This window comes from Aptenodytes patagonicus, chromosome Z (genome assembly GCF_965638725.1).
Source record: "Aptenodytes patagonicus chromosome Z, bAptPat1.pri.cur, whole genome shotgun sequence".
Lineage (NCBI taxonomy): Eukaryota > Metazoa > Chordata > Aves > Sphenisciformes > Spheniscidae > Aptenodytes > Aptenodytes patagonicus.
This window is the reverse complement of record NC_134982.1, coordinates 63711649-63738393: the sequence shown is the minus strand read 5'-3', so window position 1 is coordinate 63738393 and position 26745 is coordinate 63711649. Positions and strand designations below refer to the sequence as shown.

General features: G+C 35.8%; 1 protein-coding gene across 1 annotated transcript in view; it reads left to right on the top strand.

Annotated features, from left to right (window-relative positions):
• Window positions 1-23418, top strand: part of FBXL17 (F-box and leucine rich repeat protein 17) — a 302561-nt gene extending 279143 nt beyond the window's left edge. The window contains exons 8-9 of the mRNA XM_076363233.1: window positions 7017-7159; window positions 21454-23418. Coding sequence (XP_076219348.1) covers window positions 7017-7159; window positions 21454-21591 — 281 coding nt within the window. The 3' untranslated portion in view covers window positions 21592-23418. The remainder of the gene's footprint in view (window positions 1-7016; window positions 7160-21453) is intronic.
• Window positions 23419-26745: the final 3327 nt, after the last annotated feature.

Below are 26745 nucleotides of genomic sequence, written 5' to 3'. Positions count from 1 at the left end.
ACAACGTTTTCTTTGTAGCCTCTCCAGAGCTTTGTCAACTCATATTTTAAATAACTCAAGCAGATGAGAGTAACTCCATAATTCCACCAACAGGAGGAGAATATTTCACAGTCCACTAAACTGAACTGTTACACCATTTTCTTAACATCTAAATGTATAGTTTTCTTTGCTAATTTTATTTTTATTACATCTGCTTATTGCAATTTTAACTCTCATAAACTTCCTCCCAGATTTTTTTGTACATTAGGCTCTTCAGGAGCTAGTAGATGGCTATCAAAGCCACCTTAATAGCTTTTGGCTGTATAATAAATAAAAGATAACGGAAAGTTCCATAAGAAGACTATTACTTGGTAATATTTGGTTGACTGATTGATTTCTACTCTGTGTAAAACCCTTAGAGAGGTTAGAAATTTTAAATTCTAATTCTTGCACATTTAGATGCTTTTGACATTAATGATAAAAAGAACTTAAAAAACAAATGCTAGAATGTTTTTTGCATGAATGCATATATATGTGTAATGCCCTGGTGTCAGGGTGATGTCAATCATAATCAATTTTTAAAAACATTTCTATCCAGTCCTCAATGAAGGCTGACCAAATGTAGTGCCTTTTACATATGCAGTATGTTAGGTGATGATAGGAGAAAAACAGCAACACAGTTAAACCTCACAGAGGTTTATTTTCAGTTAAATTGAACTAGGATTTGAACTAGTACTCTATTGTGTAGTAGGTGCATGTCAGTAAAAATATGTTTAATTGGATGTAATTCTGCTTAATACACCAGATTTCCAAACAATTTTATTTGTTAAAATTAAATTAAGAGTGGGCCAAATATCGGTTGTTCATACCAAAGATATTTATGTTATTTTTTCTGTTGTAGTGACCTGATACTTGGGAATGCTCATGACTAAACTATAAGTGTTAGATTACTGATTTTTTTTTTAACATATTAGTGTAATATCTGTTTCTGATTTTTTTTTAGTATATATACAAAATCAAGGAGGAAAGCCTTAGGATGATACACTGCCAACTATAGTTTCCCAAAACAATCCTGCAAAATAAATACAGCAGTCTCATCCCCTGCAATTTTGTTAGATGCGAGAGCTCAGTGCCTGCCTAGATCAAGTCCAGAAGTAGTTTAACCATGACAACACTCACAATGCAACCACTGGTTTCACAGTTTACATACAGTTAAACAGAGACCTTTCCTCTCTGACTAAGGCAGTCATTTCTGCCTGTAGTAGCAGATGCATTTAGCTATGTCAGTTTAACTTAATCAGTTTAAAATAAAATGAGGTTAAGTTGCTATTTGCTTTAAAAGATGGTGCACTAAGAACAAAATTTGTCTCATTTTTCCAACTATTCCAGCTGGTCATCTAAAAGATGCTACCTCTGCCTACAAACCTGGTCCTGCATATGTCCTTTCACCTTCTCAGCTACAACAAAGTACCATTACAACTGGAAAACATTTTTGCTTAATACAGCTCAAGGCTGTGGAGATCATTTTCTAATTCCGGTTAGAGACATTATACTTTATCTTCTGCTGTGTAGGAGCTGTACATCAGTTGATTTCCATTCCACCAACCTAGTGCTGGAAAAAGAAATATGAAATCTTGCTTTTGGCAAAATAAATGGGAGTATAAAAAAGGAGAGAAAAGAATTGGATTCATTGTTAAGTATTCACATACAGAGAGGTTCATATGTCAAAGCCAGCATCTTTAAACTACATGGTGGATTTTGTGTACCCTCCTCTACTTTCAGTGTATCGTGTTCTGTTCAGTCACTCACTATGTTTTTAAGCCTGGTTGTCATTAGTATTGAAACACACCTTTGACTGTTCTTTACTGCTGATTGTGCTACTAGTTCCGAACTCACAGAATCCAAACTTAGTTTGTAAAACTTTTACTGTATGTTTCCTTGTTGAATTACTGTCAGGCTTTCTAAGAATAGTAATGTATTCTGATTATTGTGGGCAAATGCAGAGAGGAAGAAAAGCTCTTGAGCAATGCAAACATTTTCTTAGCTGAAACTTGTGGCTTAAAGTATTTTGCTCATACAAGCAGAAGAACTGTGTGTACTCAAGACTTCTAAAAGAACTCAAGGATGAAATAGCCGAGCTCCTAACTGCACTGGGTAATCCTTCGCTTAAACCTGCTTGACTACCACAGGATTGCTTTCAAAAAAAGTTTCAGGGAAAATCAGAAAATATTAACTGATAAACCTGACATCTGTATAAGGCAAATTAGTAATAAAGTGGAATATGATTAGTGAACACATGAATAAATATGACATATCCGGGAAGAGTTGACACAGCTTTTGTTAAGAGATTGCTTCACAATCATATCAGACAGAGTACTTTGAAGAAGTCAGGAAGAAATAAGGAAGACGTGGTTGGTACAGTCTGTTGGGATTTCCAGAAAGCATCTGCAAAGGAACTAAGCATTCATAAAAGGGGAAGTCCTGGATCAAGTTTTAGGGCAGGTTCAAAACAAACAAGGGAAGGTAGTTTTCGAAAGAGAAGGTAGCTGAACCGAGGGACTCCTTGCCACAGGATGTTGTGGAGCCTAAAAGATTTTGTGGATTACAAGTCTGATTAGATGAACTTACAGAAGTAGAGAGGCATAAACCCCGGTTCAGAAAGTCCTTGACCACAATTTTTTTCATGTGAGGAAAGTGTGTATTGTTACATTTTCACCTGTTCTCATGGCCTTTCTTTATCCTCCACTGTTGGGTGCTGATAGAAACTGAATAGTGTATCTTTTCTCTGACTGAGAGTGTTCTTGTGAGGGTGCAGTTGCACATGTTGAAATTTTCTGAAAATATGGTCATTGGTGTTTTAAAATGGCATACCCTCCATGCATTTGATAGATGAACTGTTGCAATATATTACTACAGTGTAATGTTGTACACTTTTGTCAAAATATTTGGTTTTCCAGAAAGATGTCTGCTAATCTGGGGACAAAGAGTTGCAAAGTACAAAATAAATGTTATTTTCTACTAGCATATGACAGAATATTGTAAGTCTTCAGCCATCTGTAATGCAGTAATTTATTTCAAGTGTCATTTGTAATTAAATTAGAAAAATGTTGTCAATTGTTCTTATGTATTAGAGAATACCCAGCTATTTAATACTGCTGAAGAGAAAATCAAATATGTGCATATGACATCAGGGGGCTCTGTAGGAACGGTGAGGGTTGAGACAGTGGAGAGGAATGCTGCAAGGGAAAGGCCAGCCAGACAAAAATACTATCCATTCAGCAGTCCCTAATCTAAAGTATACCCCAGACATGGTTAGCCTGAGGCATACCTGATGCATAGATTAGACACACAGATTGATTAAAGCATGAAATTTCATTCAATTATTTGCATATACATGAGTGTGGAACACAGGTGAAGAGAACAGATTAACCGTTGTCTGAAAATCAGTCTGGAACTTGTGAACTGCAAAATGTGTTTGCTTAGAAAGCCCAGCTCCCCAAATGTCACAGTTGGAATTTTTTTGTTTCCATTCCATTTTTTATGTATCATATCAATACGTAACATCCTGAGTTTTCTTATTCCATTTTGTATTGTTCTTGTAAGTATTGTTACTTGTATCAAAAAACATGGTGATTGTCTCATGTTATCATTAAAGTTGTGTTCTGGTTTTCCTGATAATTGACAGAATATAGTAATGACAATGTAGTCCAAAAATCATACATTGTCGTGGTTTAACCTCAGCCGGCAACTGAGCACCACACACCTGCTCGCTCACTTTCCCCGCCCCTGGTGGGATGGGGGAGGGAATCAGAAGAGTAAAAATGAGAAAACCTGTGGATGAGAACAGTTTAATAATTGAAATATAATGATAATATAATAATAATAATAATAATTATAATAATAATAATAATAAAAAATATACAAAGCAAGTGATGCACGATGCAGTTGCTCACCACCCGCTGACCGATGCCCAGCCAGTCCCCGAGCAGCGGCCCCCCCGGCCAGCTTTCCCCAGTTTATGTACTGTGCATGACGTCACATGGTATGGAATGTCCCTTTGGCCAGTTTGGCTGTGCCCCCTCCCAGCTTCTTGTGCACCTCCAGCCTTCTCAGTCGGTAGAGCATGGGAAGCTGAAAAGTCCTTGGCTAGTGTAATCACTACCTAGCAACAACTAAAACATCGGTGTGTTATCAACATGGTTTTCATCCTCAATCCAAAACACAACACTGTACCAGCTACTAGGAAGGAAATTAACTCTATCCCAGCCGAAACCAGGACATACATATACACTTTGATTTATGGAAACTTACTTATGCTTTACAAATCCCAGGGATGATCTTTTTTATTCTTTTAATACTTCAGAGAAGTAACACTAATAACAATTGGCTGGTTAAAATATAGATGTTCAGAAGACAAGCAGTGAAGGCCAGTTTTGCAAAGAGGCTTCATGACCTGTTATTTGATAATTATTTTTCAATTATTTCAGTAATTATTGTCCTTTTTCCATTATGTAAAAGGTAAAAATATTTTTATCTTTATATAAAAAATCCATAAAACTTAACTGAGATTTAACTAAGGTCCTACTCTAGAAATTAAATGCCAAAATACAGAGAGTAACATATCAAATGATGAATTAACATGTTTTAATTTGTCTTGTTATACAATGGTTTTCTATGAATATTCTGTTATAAAATGGTGTATATGAATAAGGCAGAGAATCTTTTATTCTTCCAGTTTGTTTAATATGTGCATGTGAAGATGCCTGCATGAAATTTCATGCTTTAAGCCATCTTTTTGCCACATTCAGGGCAGCTTCTTGGACTAATGATGCTCAGGTTATATTTTAGTCTTGGGCATTCTGCACACAGTATAACACCCTTTTTGGTCTTTCAACAGCATCATCCCCTTTTTTCTCTCCAATGTAAGTCTTGTGAGGGAACTCCCAGAAATTATATCTCTAATTTCCTTTAGTGCCTTTACTAGGAGAATTCTTTGCCAGTGTGATCTGATGATCTTTTCTGTCACTCCCATAAAAGTATTCTCTGTTGATTTTCTTCTCCTTACCAGTTTTACAGAAGCATTGAAAATGACAGAACATGATTGTAACTTTACAAAAACTAGCAAAAATACTCAAATACAAACAGTATTTGAAATTTTGTTTAACTGACAATATTCTAATGTAATGGCAGGCTTTCAGTATTCCTGCACTACTTCAAGTCTGTAACATTTTTTGTGGAATTACAATAATCTGTAATTGCTATAGCTTTTGTTACTGCAAAATGTATGCAGAAAGTTTCTGACTCTTTTTCTATAATTTTTATTAAAGTGGTATTTTAAAAGGACTCTAAAAAAAAGTACAAAGTTTATGTTCTGCTATACGTATATTTATGTATTTGCAAAATTAGGACTTGTTTTCTAGGGATGTACTGGGAAGAGAACAGGAAGTTGGTATTGTCTTACAAAAATCAATGAAACTGTAATGAAACTACATAGGTGATTGTATCATAAGTAAATTCACTATGTCCGTTACAAAATTCAGTTATTGTTGCCCTTTTTGGTGAACTGCTGCAAGAAAAAAATTATGTACTACTGCCTCTGAGAATGTATTTGGCCTCTTTTGGCTGATTTTGTTTGCAAATCAAGTCCACCTAAATATTTATAAATTATCAAATTATCCTTACTGCTGTCTACCATCAGTACAGGTCTTGGCAGAACCTCTGCAAGGTCAGGTGGGTTCTTTCTCAGAGAAAAGAGATTCTAAGAATCTAAGAACTGAGATTCTTAGCTAATCTCAGTTACACCCTGATTAGCTAAGATTGATATCTGGCATATCAAGAGCTACTAGCTCTTCATAACTCCTTTTTTTTCCTGACAGTAGGTTCTGTAGCATGAACAGAACTGGCCCACAGCTGCTGAAAAATCATCCCTTTAAAGATACTTGCATTATTTGGACTAAGTCACTCATCCATCTTCCTTTTCAGCAACTGCATTATAACTAGAGTTGAAAACTGTAAACATCCTACCCCTTGGCTACGTGCAGATGGCTGACTTCTACACCAGAAACCTTGGACTTTTTTCTTAAGCTGAGATTTTAGCTGCTGAAGGATGTTGCTCATTTCTGTTAATAAATCCCAACTTGACTTACTTAACAGTTTCCGAGCCTGTATTTCCTGAAAAGTGTTCCTAGTCCATGGAGACGAGGGTGATAGTGATTTGTATCCTTTCTGTCATTACAGACTAGCCATGTCATGACAAAGCCTTCCCAGCCTGTTCAGAAGCCTCATGGTTTCTCCTACCTACCATTTTTCAGTCCTTTCAGAACTTCCAGATCCTTTTTACTTTCCTTTTATAAAGGTTGAAGTTTTTGTTATCGTTCCTCCTGGCCTTTTTATTTTTTTTTATTTTTTATTGGAAAAGTGTTCATGAAGAAAACATGAAAGTGAGACATACCATTGTTATTACATCATCAATATGAACAATGGGAAAAAAATGCAATTTTAGAATATAGTTATAAAATGTATGACATAAGATACCTGCAGGGTTTTCTAAAATCATTTGTTTTATTGACACAGAAAATGTCCTGTTATTCTCTGTGCTGCCTTTGCAATATTATTTTGCTGAAAAAAATTGTTAGTAGTATAAAATCAGTTACTTTCTTTGAAGAGTGAGCTAAAATTGTTTTTATTCTATAGTTATTTCAATTTCAATTAATTGATCCTTGATCCTTCCAAAAAAAGTAATTAAAAGAATTTGTATAGAATATCTCTGCTAACTGGTCTATATATCTTGATTAATAGATAGAAAAATATATAGAAACATCTGTTCATCTATGTGTTTGTATGTGTTTGCACATACGTGTATTCCTAATTTGCAGAGACAGCTATTTCATAGTTAAAAATGCTGAAGTACAAGATCTTTTACAAGGTACATGACAACTGCTTCTCAAAATTTTATTTCAGCATCATTTGGTATATACATAGAAATGAGCTTACCATCTCCACGAGCTATATAGTTCATACCTTTAATATCTTTACAGCTCTGATAGCCATTGGGCGATACAGCATGACGATAGAGACAGTGGATGTTGGATGGTGCAAAGAAATCACAGACCATGGAGCCACCCAAATTGCACAAAGCAGCAAGTCTCTCAGATATTTAGGGCTGATGAGATGCGATCAGGTAAGGAGCATTTGCATGAACTCGGGCCTGCTTCTGAGTGCGTGTGAGAGAGTGTTCACATGTGTATGTGTGAGTGAGGGAGAAAGACAGGAAGATTTATGTTTTTCTGTACAAACAGGTTTGGTATTCACTACTGTGGTAACTCTTTTAGTGTACTGTGTTCACATATTTGGCTAAAAAAGTATCTAGAGAACTAAAAAGAGCATTATAAATTTTTGCTGACATGGATTTTCAAAATACACCCACAGGCTACACCCACAGCCTGAGGTGCTCACAAAAGTTTTATGTAAAATCTGCCCTCTGAGGGTTTTGAATATTTTTGGCTAAAAATGATTGGTATGTCATGTCATTACTATGACAGACTACTTTGTTTTTTAAAAAGAAAGAAAAAAAGAAACAAAAGAATAATAAAAATACTTCAGTGTTACTTCCAGAGTAATTTTCTATACATCTGTGTTCTTGCTCATATGTAACAGTTTTGAAAACACAAGGACAAGGATTTGAATAAAACCATAATGCTAAAACAAGAAAAAATACTGAATTTCTTATTATATCGCTTTCCTACTTGCAGTATATTAAGAATGTCTGTAAGTTTTAGCACTTTATCATTAGAAGAAAAGAGGACAAGGCAGTCCAGCTCCACCTCACCCTGTATATAGCCTACAGGAATCATGTCTTTGTTGAGAGAAGAGAGATCAAGAGGCCTGGGAACACAGCAGAAATAGCTAAAAGTCATTGGAGGTTCAGAGTCTCTGATCTCAAATCTTCAAATACACCTGCAGGGATTGTTTCTTTTCCAGCTATCATGAATGAAATGTCCAGCTTATGATGCCCGTCATAAGTATGTCTCTCAGACTTGCTAATTTCCAATTGGATACAGCCTGTGGAAACACAGGTTTTTAGTCTAAGAAACTTCATGCTCAAAACCATTACCTTGCATCCCTTGCAGTGCTTTATAGAAGACAGTTACAAAAGCCAGTATTTCAGCTGGCAAGGAATAATAATATCCAGGTCAGTTGTAAAGTTAGAAATAGCATTTTGCAAACCCAGCCTTAGTTTCCAGTTTGAGGGGAGGTTGAGCACTTTGGAGAATTGCTCTGTCTATTAAAGTTGGTCCACTTAACCTCCTAAACGTTAGTGTTTTATAAGAGCCAACAGACGAAAAGAGCGTGTGAGTCTCTTTGATGGATTGTGCTAAGATTATGTACTTAGAGAATGTTCAAAGGGTTGCTTGACCTTGGGAATTACATCTGACCCTGAATCACCCAGTCAATTTTACACATACATTTATTTTGTGGATTTAGCTAATGTTGAACAATCAACAAGGATCTAATAAGTTCAATAATTTTATCCTGTCTTCAGCTGCTATAGAAAATCAATGATCTTGATGCTGAAAACAAGTTTTACTACCTCATCAGTTAAACTATATGTACTACAGTCTGTATTCCTCTAATTGCTGGTTAATGCTTTCCTAGTTCTTTACAAAAGATTATACACCATCTTTTGTGTTATGAAAGTCAACTGCTAAAAGGAAAAAAGCAGTATTTTTTGAGAAAGCTTCAGGGAAGATAGAAAAGCAATGTTGACTGTGTGTCTGCAAGTGTGTGTGTGTGTGTGTGTGTGTGTTTCTGAGTGTGCACACATGCATGTGTGCATGTATATGAGTATTCTAAGTATGGTAGCTAAAACTTGTTAAGAAATGAGTAAATGCTGTTACAGCAAACACTGTAGTAGTAGGACTACCACTGGGAATTATTTTCTTGCTTGCCAAGCCTTGATGGGAAAAATAGCTCCACAGACAGAATGAAGTAAGTATCCTTGACTTAAGAGCTTTTGACAGCTAGAAGATGCCAGCTCCCTTTTTCCACTGCAAATGAACAGAGAAATTACTGAACAAAATCATGTCTTCAACTGTCTCTCCCCAATATCATGCAGAACTAATTTTTTCCAGTGGCTGCTCTATTAAATTAAAAATGTCAGTGTCCAGCACATCATTAAAGAGAATTCTTGGGTGGTGCAACGGGTTTATTTACATGCCCTGTTGACTGAAATACTTGTCTTTGGACTATTGTCAACTTTCAGTGAAGAGAGGGTTGGAAGATTTGCCCCTTCTAACCAGCCTTCCTTTTCTAAGGTACTGACTGTTATGCTAGTACCCGGTAGCATTTATGCCTTTCTAGGAATTCCCAGGCATTGGAGGGGAAGTACTTAAACACAGTTACATAAGGAACATATGTAAGTAGACTTCAAATAGTTACCACTAAAATACTCTTTATGACCCAGGCTCTTTGGAATTTCTTTGATATGCAGTTGACATAAATTAGAGGCGTCAAGGGTCCTCCCAAGAAAGATCAGAGAGGCTGCAAGCCTGGGTAAAGGCAGGCTCTGTTCTATGCCATTGATTATCTGAGTGCCTCCAGGCAATGTGCTTCAGTAGATGCAGAGCATTATTGATCCACACCATGAAAATAATCAAATTATTCATTTCTCATCAAACTGCTGTTGCCATGACCTTTCTTTTTATCATGTTTCCTACCATCTAACATGCACACCACACAAGCAGTATGGTTTTTGCCTTAAAATAAATGTCATTGTGTTGAGAAGTCTCATAAAAAATGCTGACTTTACCATGAGATCATCATAATGAGGGCATATATTTCAGTTGGAATTTTTCTAATAAGCATTTTAGCAGTATTTTTTCCACATTTAAGCATTGCTGAATAACAATGTAATCACTATTTACAAATCACGTACAGAAAAAAGTCAAAGATTATTAAACGCTGAAAGTCTTTCAGAACTATCCATAGTAGAATTTTGGTTTAGAAAACATGGTTTTGCTTAGATACACAAAATCTAAATATTCTTTTCAATGTAAAAAATATTAGAGGCAAGGTTACTGAGCAAATGTCTCTTCTTTTTTTTCTAGTTTTCCCTAGCACCTCCATGACTTAGGCAAATTTGGCTTTCCCTGCACTACACAGCAGTGGTGTCTGAGGCCTGGAGAGAGCTCTGACAAACTGGTACTACTGGAAAGGTGCAGGGCAGTGTGGACACACGGGCATAAGTCCTGATAGCAGCTTAACTACCAAAGTACAGTACCTTGACCAGGAAAATTAGCACTCAGCAAGGCTCATGAGATACTGTCATATAGATGTGGTAGTATAACTTACTGCTTCCATTTCCCTGAGTAGCTCAGGAAATGCTAGCTCGATCTCTACAGGATCCTGCATTGTACAGCATAGGTACAGTGAGACACACACCATTAGTTTTCTGTATCAGATAGGCTTCTGAGAGACTGTGATCCAGACCTCCAAAAGTATTTAGGCATTCAGAAAGTAGACCCTAGATATTTTTAAGTACCTATATTTTGGACAATGAAATTCCCCAGTTGCCTGCATAGGAATATCAACACGTACTCAGAAGCATCTAGCACCCTTCTCCCTTCTGATCTCTCTCACAGTACAGGGTATCAACTGGGTGCAAATATGTATTTGTGTGCATATGTGTGTGGGGGTCTGTACAGGCACCTGACAGCATTTGGGACTGCACAGGTCATGTGTTTCATAAAAAGGAAAAGTTGCCATTCTGAGTCTCCATTTCTTTTGAAAGCAGTAAGAGATAAAATCACTAGTTATTTAAGGCCTAAGCCTTAATTTTAGAGGTTTCTAATTGGAAAAGGCATAAAAGACATAGTATTTCTGTTTTGCATTCTGGTGTTACCGCCTATGTTCACACTGTGCCCCACTCCCAGGGGCGGTGAGCCAGGCTTCATTCCCTCGTGTCGCCTCTTCCCGATGCTCTGGCAGCACAGCGAAACCACAAACTCCCAGTTTCTCTGCACAAAGGAGTGCTGTGCTGTTGTGGGCTGCAGCCCAAGGTTGTGTTTTGGGACTTGACATGGGTGTGTGGGAACACGTAGCTGGTTTGTGTACTGCCAGGGTACACTGAAGCTCTGATTTGTCACCTCAGTAAATACAGAGAAAGGCACAGAGTTGTCTCCAGAACCAGGGGTTATATTCAATTCATCCCAGTTCAGTCCCCCCACAGCAGAAAGAGAACATGACTATCCATTCTTCAAACCAAATTTTAATTGTAGCTCTGTATTTTTTTATCACAGCTTAGGAAAGTATGTGTTTTAAAATATAACTCGTCCTTTCCTTTAAATACTTTAAATACTTGGAGAGAGGTGTGGGCAGTTATGGGGTACTTTCTTTTCTCCCACAAACACTGACATCAGGATTCCTAAGAGCAGTACTTGCATCCTAAGGGCATAAAATGATGCCTACATCAGATTTGCAGATTCAAATCCACACGTTTCAAGCTTCTTTTTCTGAACACAATTCTATACATTCCTAACCCTAAACTGATCTAGATCATATTTACTTATTGTAGTTACTTAATTATTTCTAAATATTTTGTATTTCATATTTCCAAAATAAATCAGAGAAAAAGGGCAATGTTCTCCATGCTACTGATTGCTAGAACTCATTTTAAAGATGTCTTTCTAGCACTTCTTTATTGTGCTTTCACAACAACCCAAACAACCTTAAATAATGGCAGTTTGAAATCTTCACCTTTGTGGAAAATGGCTATCACCTAGGAAATAGTGGCTAAAAACTTGTTCTGTGTTTCTGCTGATAGCTTGGCTGGTTGAACAATGTGTCAGAATAATCTTCCAATGGAGTTTGCAACTCTCCTCACACAGATTCTCATATTTCAAGATCCTTTTCCTATAGCTGTGGTGTTATTTGCAATGTTTATCAGCAGTGCTACCACGTAAATGCAGGAGACATTTCTTGGGAAAATATGCAGAAAAATGACACTGAAAAACAGAGGCCACAAAATTCAACATTCACAGCTATGTGTGAATGAGATGAAGTGAGTCTGACAAAGTTGGCTATGAATGGATACACAACTTCAGTTAATAAATCATCATGGCCTTTATTCCTTGCTTTTTTCTTTTTTTTTTCCCCAGAAATTCAGGTTGCTTTTCATGAAAATACTTCTGAAAGCCTGTAGCTTATTCCAGATGACTTTCTCAGATGAATTGTAGCATGTATTTTCTATTACAGTTTTACTGAGATGTTAGAGTACAGAAATTGATGGTCAGTACAACTGACAAAAAGACAAACTCTTTTATATTACCACAGAGAGGAAGGAAGATAGATGACCCCTCAAAATAAAAATCGTCCATTAAGAAATCATTTGCATCTTAAGTAAGAATAAGATTTTTAGAAAATCAGTAGATTTTTAAAATAATTTATCACTTTATCCTTCTATAAAATCTGTCTTAGAACTATTTGTAAATATATATCCTGTGCAAACTGCAAATCATTAGCCTAACTGGGATGCAGCTCCTGTTGTATCTGAGGAAATGCCAGCTTGTGAAAAAACTTACCAACTCAGGGCAAAAAGAGTTTTTCCATTTTTATATATATATATATATATATATATATATATATATATATATATATATATATATATATATATATATTAGTAGGCATGACCGGAAACATTTTTACCCTTCATCCACAAACTTTTAATTTACATAGATAGTCTGTAACTGAAGTTAAGTAAGTGAAAAAGGCATAAGATCTTGGGTTCTAGAGGTATATCTTTAAATTTCAAATATGTTTTTGAGCTAAACTGTTCTTAATCAACAGTAGAACAGCAAGAGTACAGAGCCATGGCTTGTTTTAATATAATTATCACAGCAATTTGCCTTCCATCTTCAGAAAATTCTAACTATCATTAGACTGATCCAAAAACCTGACAAATTGCTACCATTTCTTTTATATTTTAAGGGGTTCATTTTGAGATTTGAAATTATGGTTTTGTGATATTGAAGAGGACTGAAAATATCCAATCCTTCCCTTTAAGAAAAATTCTGTAGCACTTGTTTTCTCTTAAATCACTATAATTTGTTCAAGTTACCTTGCTGCACATTAAAAAAATAACAGCGTACCCTTTTTAAAGTTTTATATGTATAATGTAAGAGCTGCCATTGATACGTCTCTCTATGAACGATGAGTTTAGATTCATAAAATCTGTGAATCCCATTAGGAGGAAACTACAGTTATCCTTGCTAACCCACAACAAAAGAAAAATAGCATTTATTTCACTTTGGTTTTCAATACAACAATTTTAAAAGACTGAACAATACTGGTTTTTTCCCCTAGCTAACTAGGATAACAGATCCATTACGTGTGTGAACAAAAGCATCTGCTAAAATATAAAAAAGGATTCTTTATACAAATTGAACTTTCTGTACATCCTGTTTAACTGTTTCTTTACCAAAAGATTTTTATCTTCCAGGCTGATAGTTCAGCAACAAATCCATGGCAGTAGGCTGAAGATGGAATCTTCCTGAGTTAATGAGTCTGTCCTTGTTTTTAAAAAGCAACCACCTGACATATACACCATACTGTAATAGAAAGATGGGCCCTCAGGTACTGATCAATGGTGCAAGATCAGGATAAGACCAACTATTAAGGAAAAATGCAATGTGAAGTAGTCAGCATTTTTATGATCAAAAAAAAAGAGAGAGAAATTTTTTAGAAGCATTATCCCCTGGAACTTCCAGTCATTTTTGCCAGCTGGCAACTTTTGAGAATGATTTCTCTGTTAGTTTTATAGTCATCTTGACAAGTATTACAATAATGTGCTCAAATTATTGTTAATGTAGCAGAATATGAAGGAAAATATTCAATGCTATTAATTCAACAGGCAGAAAGTAATCTGAAAGAATATTTATCACTATATAAATAAACACTGTCATTTCACTGCACATGGGTCTTTAACTGCAATTTTTATAAGTAAGAACAAAGCAACGCACAGAGTTTCGCCACAAATTTGAAATGCTTATGATACTGGTAATATTTTTACCGTGAAATCTTGTATAGGTGGAGTCTAGAAGTAGTTCGTCTGATTGAAATGAACAGAATTAGCAAACCAACCAACCAGCCAAACTAAAAGGCTCCTTTAGAATGGTTTCTCTGATTTAATAGCAAAGTAAACCCTCACAATAAGCAAAGAGAATTGAGAATGAAAACTATCACTTATACAACTTTAATATTCAATATTGTAATGATTAGGACAGCAAGCCCTGAAATGATGGCTCTGCTAGAAAACTGTGCAAACTTACAGAGACCTGAAATGGATTATTTTGTTAATTTGCAGTAATACAGTGACTGCAGCAATTGTGCAGGGACTGGCAGTTTGAGGCAGTAGCATTCACCTGTGTAAACAACCACAACAATGAATTTCATCCCTCTAGGACTCTACCTTTCTGTCGAGATTTAAGCAAAGAACTGTAAAGGAGCTATACTCCACAAGCAACCTTGCTACATTTTCTGAAATCCTTCCAGAAGTGCTACCATTGAATATTAGAAGGTTTGTGTATTCCGTTTATTTCACTTCACATGGCAGAAAAGCTTACAGATATTTCTGTTTACTTGCTCCTTCCCCTTTCCAAATATAAGTGGGAAATTAATTGCTAAGATTTAACACAATTAAGTTGTCGAATGTCATGATAATAACAGTACATCAGACTGTACTTGTCAATTTCATTATTTATGAATCTACAAATACAGTGTTTGTATGTGCGTGCATGTGTGCCTTTTTTTTTTTTTAATAACAGCATCCATTAAGTCAAAATACATTCTTTGCTGAAATCATAAGGGACTTTATTTGGACTATGGGATATTGTGCTAACATTGGTAGTGCTGTTGTTTTATTAAAGTCCTAAACAAAGGTTCTGCCCCTGGGCATCAGGGCAGTCACTGAAACTCTGTGGAATACGTCTGCCTTAGCTGATCAAGTGCACTTCACACAAAACGTTTCCAGAAATCTTTAATTTTGTTATGGCTACAGGCAACAGTTATAATTGGGCCACCTGAGAATATAATTCATTCAACTATTAGCAGAAAAAAAATCAAACAAAGTGCACTTTTTATAAGACACTGACTTGAGGAAGCAAACTACAGCTTAGAGAAGAGAAAGTGTATATGAAAATGTGTTTCTTAATAACTCCAAGTGTGTATATTTTGGATTTTATTGTTAAAACATTAGAGAAATTGAAACATAAAATGTGTCCGAAATCCATCATTATGGATACACACAAAGACTATAGAGTCATTTCTTTGTCCGCTACATACAAATTTGGCTTTCATGTAGTACTACTGTATGTAAACTGAGACAGAAATGCACACAAATTTTAGTACCCCTAATGCTGCAATACCAATCCATAAGCAAAAATGTCAATAACAGGATAAGAAAGCCCTTTTGGAACAAATCAATTTGCATTTCTTTTGTGTAAAGTTGGTTTTGTGATTCTTCATATGTAGAAATGTAATGATAATACTTGTTTCCTGTTAACCGTTCTTATCAAACACCATCTGTATGGCAGCCCTCAAAATCTTTTGGTGTGAATGTTACTTCTCACCTGCTAACATTGCCCTAAATTCTTTACAAGTACTAGATTTCTAAAATTAAGCTAGCAATTCCAGATATTATTAATGCCTTTCTGCGCAGATATTGCAGACTAACCGTATTATAACTTAGTCTGTTATTTTTTTGTTAATGACTGGCCCATAAAGTTATATAACTGAAGAGACCTACCTGTATTTTCCTCAGAAGGACAGTGCCCATGATGTCAGCACTCTCCAAAATCAGCTAGCCACATGCCTATTCCAAGGGTTAGGTTAGATACTATGCAAAAATTATTTTACCTGTCCATCCCTGTATGATGTTATGAACCACTGATGAGCATAGTCAAGTTTTCCCAAGAAGTTCTAATACTGCACCTTTGCACTAATCCAGTTTTGCAAGTCTGGAGTTTTTGCACGTGAGCCTAGGTTTGGGGGGCTTGCGGGTTTTTAATTATATGGCTGCTTATTGATTTCAGTTATTAACTTGGAATGGAGATAACTACTTCTTTTCAATTATCAAGTGAATTGGATGTTACCCTGAAGCTTTCCCTTACACAGGAAACCTTTTAGATTAATGGTGAATACTTCTTCACTGTGTAAAGCAGCATAAAACTTGCGGTTCAGGTGATGACTCTACTCTCCCTTTCCAGTATTGCTTTAAATGACACAACACAGACATTCTTGGGATATTGTAGTAGCTTTAGAATCAGAACTGCATTCTAAGACTGCCCTTGACACACCTATAGGAGGAGTTTTTGAGATCAGTAGACAGTCTTACAATTCTTCTTAGAAGTATAGTAAAGGAGTTCTCTCAGTTAAAACCAAAGCTTTTTAAAGCCCCTTTATGTGCCACTTGGTATTCCAATCCAAGACAAGATCTCCTAGACATGATATCAACTAAAGGCAAATTAACTAAAAGTAAGTAGGAAAGTCCTGTTTAGGAAAAGTCCTTAAACCTCTGTTTCTGTTTCTTATTTGTGAATGAAGCTATCAATCAGTCTCATTAAAAAGAAATGTCTAGTTCGACTGATGGTTTCAATTGTAAGCCCTAATTTATCTTTACAGGATTAGGAAAACTTGACTCCCTTGAATTTAATAAGATCTGTCCTAGGAACATAATGGAAGTAAAAGGTAAAGAAAAATAGATCCTAGCCCTTTGGAATCATTTGATATCTTTAGAAATTCCTGATTTTAGAATCTAGAAATGAAGGAAAACAGTGCTGAAATCATCACTAGAATTCTGTCAAATGGCATGGCACATTTAAAAGCAAAACCTAAAAATTATCTAGTAATTATTTATGCTTGCAGTTTGAATTTTCCGTGAGAACTTGTGGAAGATGGCATAAAAGAGTTACTCATGGTGGTCCATGGCAGATTTAAGTGGTGTACCAAATCAGTAAACACTGGAAATCAGGCCGGATGAGTAAGTCTAGCATAGCAGATCAAAAATCTGAGTGAGTATTTTTCTGTGAGTAGCTTATTAATTGAAAACTGTAGTTTCAATTTATCCTGAACCTGAAAAATCAGCTCATCAATGCCAGTTAGTTTATTCTGGGAAAAATATTTACAGACTGGAGGGTTTTTTTCAAGCTTTCTGTTGTACGTAGATCATTTTACCTAAAGGAAAGAAAGAATTTTGAACACTGATTTCCCATTTTTCTCAATATTTTGCCCACATTATGTGTATACCTAGCAGAGTGAGATTAAAGCCCTCCAAAGAAACTCCCAAAACCCTTTTGTGAATGTTCTCCCACTTCATATGGACTAGATGGGTATTCATGTTCTTCTTTCCCAGATTAATTCATAATTATCACATGAGGAAGTGTTCTTTTTCTCTAGTGCGGATAATATTTAAATACTCTCTGCACAGGAGGTCCCACCCCAGATAACATTTGTCATAAAGTCAAGTATATTCTCCTGGGAAATAGGGGATATGTATTCAGGTGTCTTTAAGCAAAAAGGATTCAAAATTGTGACTTCTAGGTAACTGCTCTAATTGAGTTAAAAGGAGATAGTATCACTTGGTCCTGCCAGCTTCTGTAACCCATCTTCTCCTTTGTTTTTTTGAATCTGTTCTTTGGCCTGGAATAAATTTTTATTTCAGCAAGAAAAAATAAGTTTCAAACCAATCTTTGTCGTTATTTTCTTTTTTCTGTTTGATGACCAGGATTCACACAAACCTATTACTTTGACTCTTAATGATAAGGACTGCATTCTTTTATTATTTGTTAAAATTTAATTGAAGGGCTATTCAAATTCAAATGAATGATTATGTATTAGATAATGTAACTAGTTTATCTTCAGACAGTAGTCTTCCTTTTGACAACTCGAAATATGAAGATTAATGAAAGTTCTGTGGAGGAAAAATACAACATTTTAAAGCATATTAAGATGTGAAGATTTTTAGTTTTCATTCATTGAACAAGACTGTTCAGGCTCAGAAGGGAAAATTGCTCTGTTTGTGTAATGAATTTATTTTGGGAATGGCATTCAGTACTTCTGTTTTATCACCAGCCAGACTGCATCTTAACAAAGAGACAGAAGCTTGTGTTCTAATGGTTAGTCATAAGACTTCTTTTCATCTTAATCCTACCATTAGGGGAACTGATGACAAGGATACTAAGGGAGTTGACTGAGATGTTATTTATCACATTCATTAACAAAGAACAAAATTTTGATTTCTTTATTTTCCTACCTTTTAGGTAGTGCAGTTTTAGTCCAATACTACAGAAAGTTTAAAATACTAAAAATTTTACTTTTAGCGTTCGACCCGACTTTTCTCATGATAAAAGAAAAGCTTTCAAAATCTTCTGATAGGGGATCATTTGTGGCTTAACTGTCCACATTTGTTTCTCAACCTGGGATCCATGTAGGTTGTCCCACTGCCAAATAGGATCCTTTTTCTACCTCTTCTATTGTAATCTTACATTGAATTGATTTTGACCAGCATAATTTTTAACTATTTGCTGTTACTTTCTTAGGTTTAAAAATATTTACATTTAACTAAAAGTTACATATATTTGATCATTTATCATGAAGCTTGGTACGATAATTTTTTCCTCTATCATGAGAGTAAACTCAATTTTTTAAACTCAAAGTACTTTCTTTCTGTAACTGTTATGGTTCCAAATGTGTATATGGGATTTGTCGTTACTTTGCTGTTTAATACCACTAAAGTGGTCTAGGATCAAACTAAAAATTTAAAATGTTCATTTAACACTCCAGCAAACATGCAGAAAACCTTCTACTATGCAGGTTTTGGTCATAAAATAGCTGATTTTATTAGTGTCGCTTCTGCAATGGTTTTACCTGCCTTCTGCATGCTCATGTTTATTTTGTAACTGTTATTTGGCACTGGATACCAAAAGTTTCCATGTCCTGTTTAGTAAAGTAATAATAGCAATTAGTAACAATTTTATTAAATATTAATTTATCCAGTAATAATTGTATCAGAAAAAACTTAGGACAAATGGCTAATGCTAGATGGTTTACCATAGATTTCTTCATAGGTTTTAAGACTAAAAGATACCATTGTAACATCATCTGTCTTCCTGAGTATCATGGGCCATGCTATTTCGCTTAAGTTAGCCTTGTAGTAAATACATTAGCTTATATCAAGCTAGACTGTAGCTTCTGTAAATGTGTTCAGTCCTAAGTCAAAGACACCAGGGCATGGAGATCATTACCTATCTTCCTGTGTTTGAACAACATCTTTGTAAAAAAAGTTACTTTTTTATTTGTTTCCTGTAACAGAAAATCTGCTTATGATATTGACTCTAAAGGTATAATATCCAAGCTATTCTAACAAATAAAGCCCAACAGGTATGTGACAAATCATAATAACCTCTATCTACTAGTAGTATTTGCAGATACCTAGTAGATAAACAATATCTCTTCTTTAAATTTCCCATTAAGAAAGAGCAGAATGAGCAGCTGTCTGTGGTAAGCCTCTTCATTGCAGCTGAGTTAACCATTAAGAGAAGTTTCTGGTAGTATAATAGATTCTGCCATGGCTCTCTGCACCACAAATCTAAAGGAAAGAGGCTTTTGACTATTTGGCTATTTTAGATACTGCTACTTTAGGGGATTCTTCCCTTCCAAGCAATATTTCTATGAAGTGTTGCTGACAGTTTGAAAGTATGTATTCAGCTATAAATAGCAAATATTTTGGAGGACTTGTGCTATCTCTGATTTCATTTTGATTTATTAAAAGTCACTTCTTGTTATTCAACACTGGAGGATGTTACTGTAACATACTAATTTGCCAAAAGAGTACAGTTTGTGCTGTGAAGGGAAGTTAAACCAGTTTTCTATCCAAGTCAGTCTCACCTAGATGAAACTTCCAATGAAGATTGAGTGCTTCTATTATCAAAGTAGAAGAAATGGGTATTAAACCTTTCATTTATCCTTGTCATTGGGTGCAATCACTGTTCAGAAGGATGTGCTCCTTGTTATCTTTTAAGGACAAAAATATTATCAGATACTGTGGTCACTGTGCTTTAAAATATTATTCCCAGGATGGGTCTTTGTAATGGTAGTAAACATTTTAGACTAGTTTTTTACTTTTGGCCTTCAATGTGGAACACTGTGGGGGAAAAAAAGCAAAAGATTGTATCAGTTGTACATCCTACTGATCTAGGTGGTTCAGTATTTAAATGTAGTATCGATGCATTTTAAAATGCCCAATTTTTAACAAAGATTTCAAAGAGAGCTACCTAGAAGTTACCATTCTTAGGTTTATCTTTTATTTATCTAAAGGCTGAAGAAAGCTGTCTACTTCTCTGATATGAACTGCAATCATCTTAAATAATTGACAAATTAATCCCCTGACAGTGCTGCAATTGTAAAGGTGTTAGATTTAGCTAGGTTTGTCTGATTGCCTTGTCTAATCAAGAAAAAAGGTGCTACTTTTGATGTCTAAGATTTAGGAGGGGCATCCCAGGCCCGACAAGCTTGTATTTTTTAATTATTGATCCCACCATTTCTGCCCACAAAACCCTTTGTGCAGTGTTAGCCTCACACCAAAAGGCTAAAATAAAAACTTCTACCAATGATCTATGTGAAAACATGCAGGACTTTTAACCTTTGGAAAAGTTGACCTATATTGGTAATTGGTAAATTGGTAAATTGATCTACCTGCAATATAGAATAGTTTGCATTCTTTTCGCCATGTTTACTCATGTTATCTCTTATTTTTCATTGCAACCACATTGATAGCTACCATACAATGCAAGTTCATTTCAGTAAGGTTAATTGTGGAGTTACTACTACCATAACTGTACCATAAATTAATTAATAGATGTAATCAATTTTCTTTTTCCAAAGCCAAGAAAATCTTACATTTCAAACCTATGTCTGCTTGAGCGAGTTTGAATAAATATGCTTCTATTTCAAGATAGAAATCTGTTACTCTGGGCAGCACGTTGTTAAACAGGATGGCTTTTCTTTGAATAATTAGGTTTGGGGCTCTGTAAGTGGCCAGCATAGTCAAGCATGGAATGAAAATAGTTTAATAGATTGTTAAACACTATTGCAAGTTTTCTAAACAAAACTGTTTTCAAATGGAGACTTTCCTGTTTGCTTTCAATTGCAAATAATCAAACAGTCTTTACTAGAAAGTTATATAACACTTCTCCCTTTACAATAAAATTGGGGGGGGGGGGGGGGGCGGTATTTATTCTCTAACAGAACATTACATTCTGTATATTTGTTTTGTGATAAATGCACCCAAACCTATACTATCACTGAAGAGCCCAATCCTGCAAGTCCTCCCAGGAGTCCAAAGTTCAATCATTCATTTAGCTTGAATAATGTGCCCTTTTAATTCACTTTTTGCACATCACAGATTCTTTTCTTCAATTGCAGGTGAACGAAGCCACAGTGGAGCAGCTGGTGCAGCAGTATCCACATATAACCTTCAGTACTGTACTACAGGATTGCAAGAGGACATTGGAACGGGCTTATCAAATGGGCTGGACACCCAATATGTCTACTGCCTCTTAACCTCCTGTACCAACATGACAGTTCCACTCTGCTGCATTCAGTAGATCTAATGGGGATTGTAGAGGGTTCACAACCTTTCATATGATGCAATATAATTGTGAGTTTACAGAGGTTACAGTAAAATGGCAAAAGCTGTACACTGACTTTAATGTACTGTACAACTAAGTACTAATATTGAAGCAAAACTTTAGAAATGCATCGTGGTTTTGTTTGCATAAAAGATATAAAAGCCTTTGGCAGATTTCTTGAAGTGGATTCCTACTAGTTCTCTGGATAGTTTGAGTTATAGAAGATGTTAAGCTTGTTTTCCTCTGTTTGCTTTACTTCGCCTTGGTCATGTGTGTTTCCTTTGATTTGTAAATGGTAACTCAGTGCTAGCACCAGTGCAGTTGATCAACAGAGGCCTGTGTTGAAACTGGGAGCTAAACTTGATGCTTATTATTTACTAAAGCTACCCCAGGAATTTTAAGATGCACAGTAATAAAAAAACCTACAAAGAATTGTGATTTTCTTATAAACATTTTGATAACTATACAAATCATTATTTTACAGAAATCCTAGTAAATGCTGATAATGACAGAATGGATATTTAATGGACAATCGTACTTCTTTTCTTTCTTTCACTCAACAGAATTGATATCTTCTTTCATTTTGTTTTGTTTAAAATAGGAGATGCTGTAGAGATTTCCAAATCTTTCCACCTTACCATTTTTATAATAGGTGAGTTAACAGTGCTTAACCTAACACTGACAACCAGTTCCCACTTCATAAAGTGAAACAGCAATTGAATACACCAACTATCGGAAATAAGTTAACAGACAATGTTTAAGTATCTGATTGAAAAAAATACTTTTTTTTTTTAAGTGAACTTGTCTCCTCTGACTATGCTGTTACATTGCTGAATTGGGAAATTCAGATGAATGGGTATAAGCCAGTGACACGATTCCTCTCATTTCCTGTGTAGTTGTTACTTTACAACAGATCTTACAATGCAAAGAGTGCTTACCTCAAGAAGGCCATCTAAACATGAGTCCCATCGTGGGTATCATTTTGTAGGATCAGATGCTTCGTAATACAGCGTATGCGAGAAAATACCCAGAGCAAATACATAAACCGATTAATTTTCTGTGTGTCACATTGCATTGTAAGGAGTTAAATTTGACCAGGGGATAGTGAAAATACAGACATTGCAGCTTCAATTTGAAGTTGCATTAATCTTTAGAGTATTACCATTTGGTTAAGAATGTTTTCAGGTGTGTAACACTGGATATTTGTTTTTCAAAGGTTACAGCATTTTAATCCAACGTATGAAATGCTTAAGCTTCAGCTGAAGAGTTGCCATTATTGTCAAAATGTTTTGCTAATCCAGAAGGTCTAATGCAGCATAACTTAGAAGCTTGTTTAGTATGGCTGTATAACTCTCTGTAAAACTTGTTTGTTGATTTCCATAGCATAATTTTTTACAACAGAAACATCAGCTCACAGTAATTCCAGTGAGGGTGTTGAATGTTTTCTTATTAGACTTTTCAAAATGGGGATGAACTAATTTCTCTGGAAAAAATATATGGTAAAGTTCTTGCTTTAAATAAGTGGTAAATACATGTGAACATGTGTAATGCTAGGCTCTTTATTTACTCAGAAATGACAACAATATTTTCAGAATAAAGCCGATGGATTATATTGCAGATATAGTACAGAATCTTAGTCATTTTTCATTTAATGTCTTTTTATGAGTGCATTAAAACTGTTCACACAATTTGTAAGTTTCTATTTTTTCGTGAAACCTTTGATCTTGCAATGGGTTTTAATAAAAGAAAGAAGAAAGATGTGGTGTCTTCTGTGTATCTGTGCTGCTAACTGTACTTAGACTATGCTAACAAAAAGACTGAAATCTCCACCCTTCAATATGCTGAACTCATCTGGACATGGTCCTGAGCAAACTGATCCAACCTGGCCCCGTTGTGAGTGACAGAGTTTGACTAGATGACCTCCAGAGAGCTTTTTCAATCTAAAATATTCTGTAACTCTTTTTTTATATTATGGATCTAGTTGGTCACCTCTTTTCACTTCTGCCATTAAGTCACTTCCAGTAGTTTTGCCTTTTACTGGCTATTCATCTCTCATTTTTCTGAAGATATAAATCTTTATAGATCTCAGCATGGCTAATTAATTTCCATGGATCTTGACATTTACATAATTTGGAAGTTTATGTGGTGCAAGAATTCTAGGTGGGAATATGTTCTTCTAACTGCAGTGTTGTCACAGATAGCTCTTTAATTTCCTTATAATAAATCAATGTTTCCTAAGTAGTTTTATAGGAATAAGTAACAATGTTGCACAGTCTTTAATTTTTGAAATGTCATTTAGGGGAAATACCATTTAGGGGAAAAAGAAAAGCTATTGCTTCTTGTAAAAAGAAAAATTATCCCTATTTTCTCTTACTCAAAACTTGCAGTGGATTCGAAAACTCACAGGCAGCTTACATGCTGGATTTCCTAGGTTCCAACAGGCCTACTTTACTGACAAAATGTCTTTGTTCCTTCAAGATCTCTGTGGGAACCTGCCATTAAGGTAGGTAACCTGTGGCTCAGTATTTGTCTTGTCAGAGACATTTCTAGGCCAGAGGAGCTGGGCTTGTTCAACCTGCAGAAGAGGAGGCTAAGGCAAGCTCTAAGTGCTTTCTTAACTAAGCAATGGGTGGTCGTAGAAAAAAGACAGATAACCTTTATTTTCAGTCATTCACTCTTCTAAATCCAGGTGTAATTCTGTTTTAATGCCACTCAAATAGTTCACTTGTTCTACCCATCTCTCACCACTTAAAGGTGATGAGGGGGGGAGTGTCCTCACGCAATTTGTCCCTGCAGGGGAAATGGCTACCGTGGTGTTTCACATGCAGATTCAAATTCACTCTGCCCAGGCTCCCAGATTAGTGGGAAGTTTAGTGAATTGCCAAATCCAAGCGGGCATAACCCCCTTCTCAGCAAGTGCTCTGTGTAGTACTAGGCAGCTTCTAGTCATCTCTGAGCATGGACAAAATTAATTTCTCTGGAAAATATAATAGATAAGGATAAACAGATCCCAGGATGGCCACAGGTGGCTACTGGGAGTGACTTTCAGCATTCTCAAAACCATTACCCAGAGGTCTTCTGTGCTACTCCTACAGCAACTGACGCTGCTTAACCTTCAAAATTCAGCCATGGCCCCAGAACCCCTCTGGGTTCACTCACAGAAAACATTTCTTCCCCTGTAGGTCCTGCAAAAGAGTTTGAGCCATCCTTGATAGTTTCCTAGAACTATTAAACTTACTCTATCTACCTGGGTTTTCAAAAACAGTATTTGGTAAAACAAGTTGTAATCCCTTTTGAATAAGAAAATAGCCCTAGTAAGAATAAATAACCAACAGTCAATTTTTTCAGGCTCTCGGCTGGCTTCCACGTGAGCTCACTGATGTCCACCCAGATTCTCAAGAAATAAATGTGGCCTTTCTGATGCTTAGTAAACTGTAGCAGTGACAGGAACAAAATCAAGAAAGGCAGCGGGTCATGTACGCAATGGTTATATGGAAACATAACAGAGGCACAAAGCAAGCTTTTAGGAGGCTGAGAGGGCCTTCTTCAGGTGATGTGATCTTGAACAAGAAAAGGAAAAGGACTCTTACATCTTATAAATAATTAGGATAGGATAGGATAGGATAGGATAGGATAGGATAGGATAGGATAGGATAGGATAGGATAGAATTAGAATAGAATATTTCAGTTGGAAGGGACCTACAACGACCATCTAGCCCAACTGCCTGACCCCTTCAGGGCTGACCAAAAGATAAAGCATGTTACTAAGGGCATTGTCCAAAGGCCTCTTAAACACTGACAGGCTTGGGGCATCGACCACCTCTCCAGGAAGCCTGTTCCAGGGTTTGACCACCCTCTCAGCAAAGAAATGCCTCCTAATAAAGGAATGCATTGCAAAATAACAATTGTAAAAGCATATGTGAAAAGACTATGATGATGTCTGATCTTGTAAATATTCATATTTATATTTTAAATTAGGTGTTTATGCCGCTTATTTATGAAACTCCATATTAACAGAGAGTGATCTGTTAAAGCAGACCCATTTAAAGAGTACATTAAAATAAAATTATTTAAAGCGATGTTACTTTTCATCCTGTAGTTGTTTTTCTCGCAGCCTTCTCCATGAGTGACCTGCTATATTGGCAGTGTAGGTGACTGAGATTTTATTTTAAGTTCTGGTAAATTTAGAAGCAGAGTTACCGAACTGTTTTTTCAAACCACAGACAGCCTGGGAGATGCTCCAGGCTTGAGCATGCAGTCTCCCATAGATTGGCACCACTTAAAAACCAAATAATGCTTTGTGAGAGTAGTTGTATTTGCCAATCTAAACGGGGTGGGTATTTGATGGATTTTTGTGACTTCTTGTTTTTGTTGTTTGGGTTCAGATTTTTTTTCTGAAAACCTGTAGAAAAGATACTCATTGACCGAAGACTTTTCTTCTCCCTTCCCTCTTCTCACCCTGCCTTTTTTTTACTTGTTATTTCTTTGTCTTTTCTCCTGTGGTTATCATGTAAGGAAATGCAGAATAAGCATATTATGGCTGTCTTAAATAAAAATGTTGAGCTGATGAATTCATGTGGCGGTTCCCATATGTGATAGAGTTATATAAGATTATAATAAATGTAGACATTTACAAACATGTACTTCTTTTTTTCTTCAATTTCACTGGTTACAGAAGTCTGCTGACCCTTAAAAATACAATTGAGTCATCTGATGAGGAAAAGTAGCACTAGCTGTTGGATTACCATATACCTGTTGGTAACAATTTCTTTGTACAAAAGTATATCTGAAATTCTCTTGTAGCAGTATTGTACTTGATCTTGAGACTACACAATATGATACAAGTTGTTTAAAATAGGGGCTTTCTGGTTTTGAAAATTTTTTTGATAAGGGGTGGAAGGTTCAAGTACTGTTTACCTCTTTTTTCCAATTTGTGTAGACATTGATCACAAGACATTTGTTTTTCATTGAGAAATATGTGACAACTCTGCATTTAATTGGTTTTCAGATTGGAGGAGAGGAACTGGAAAGAGCTTGTGTTTGCCCAAATCTTGGATCAGGTTTGCAAGCTAAAAAAACTGAGGCC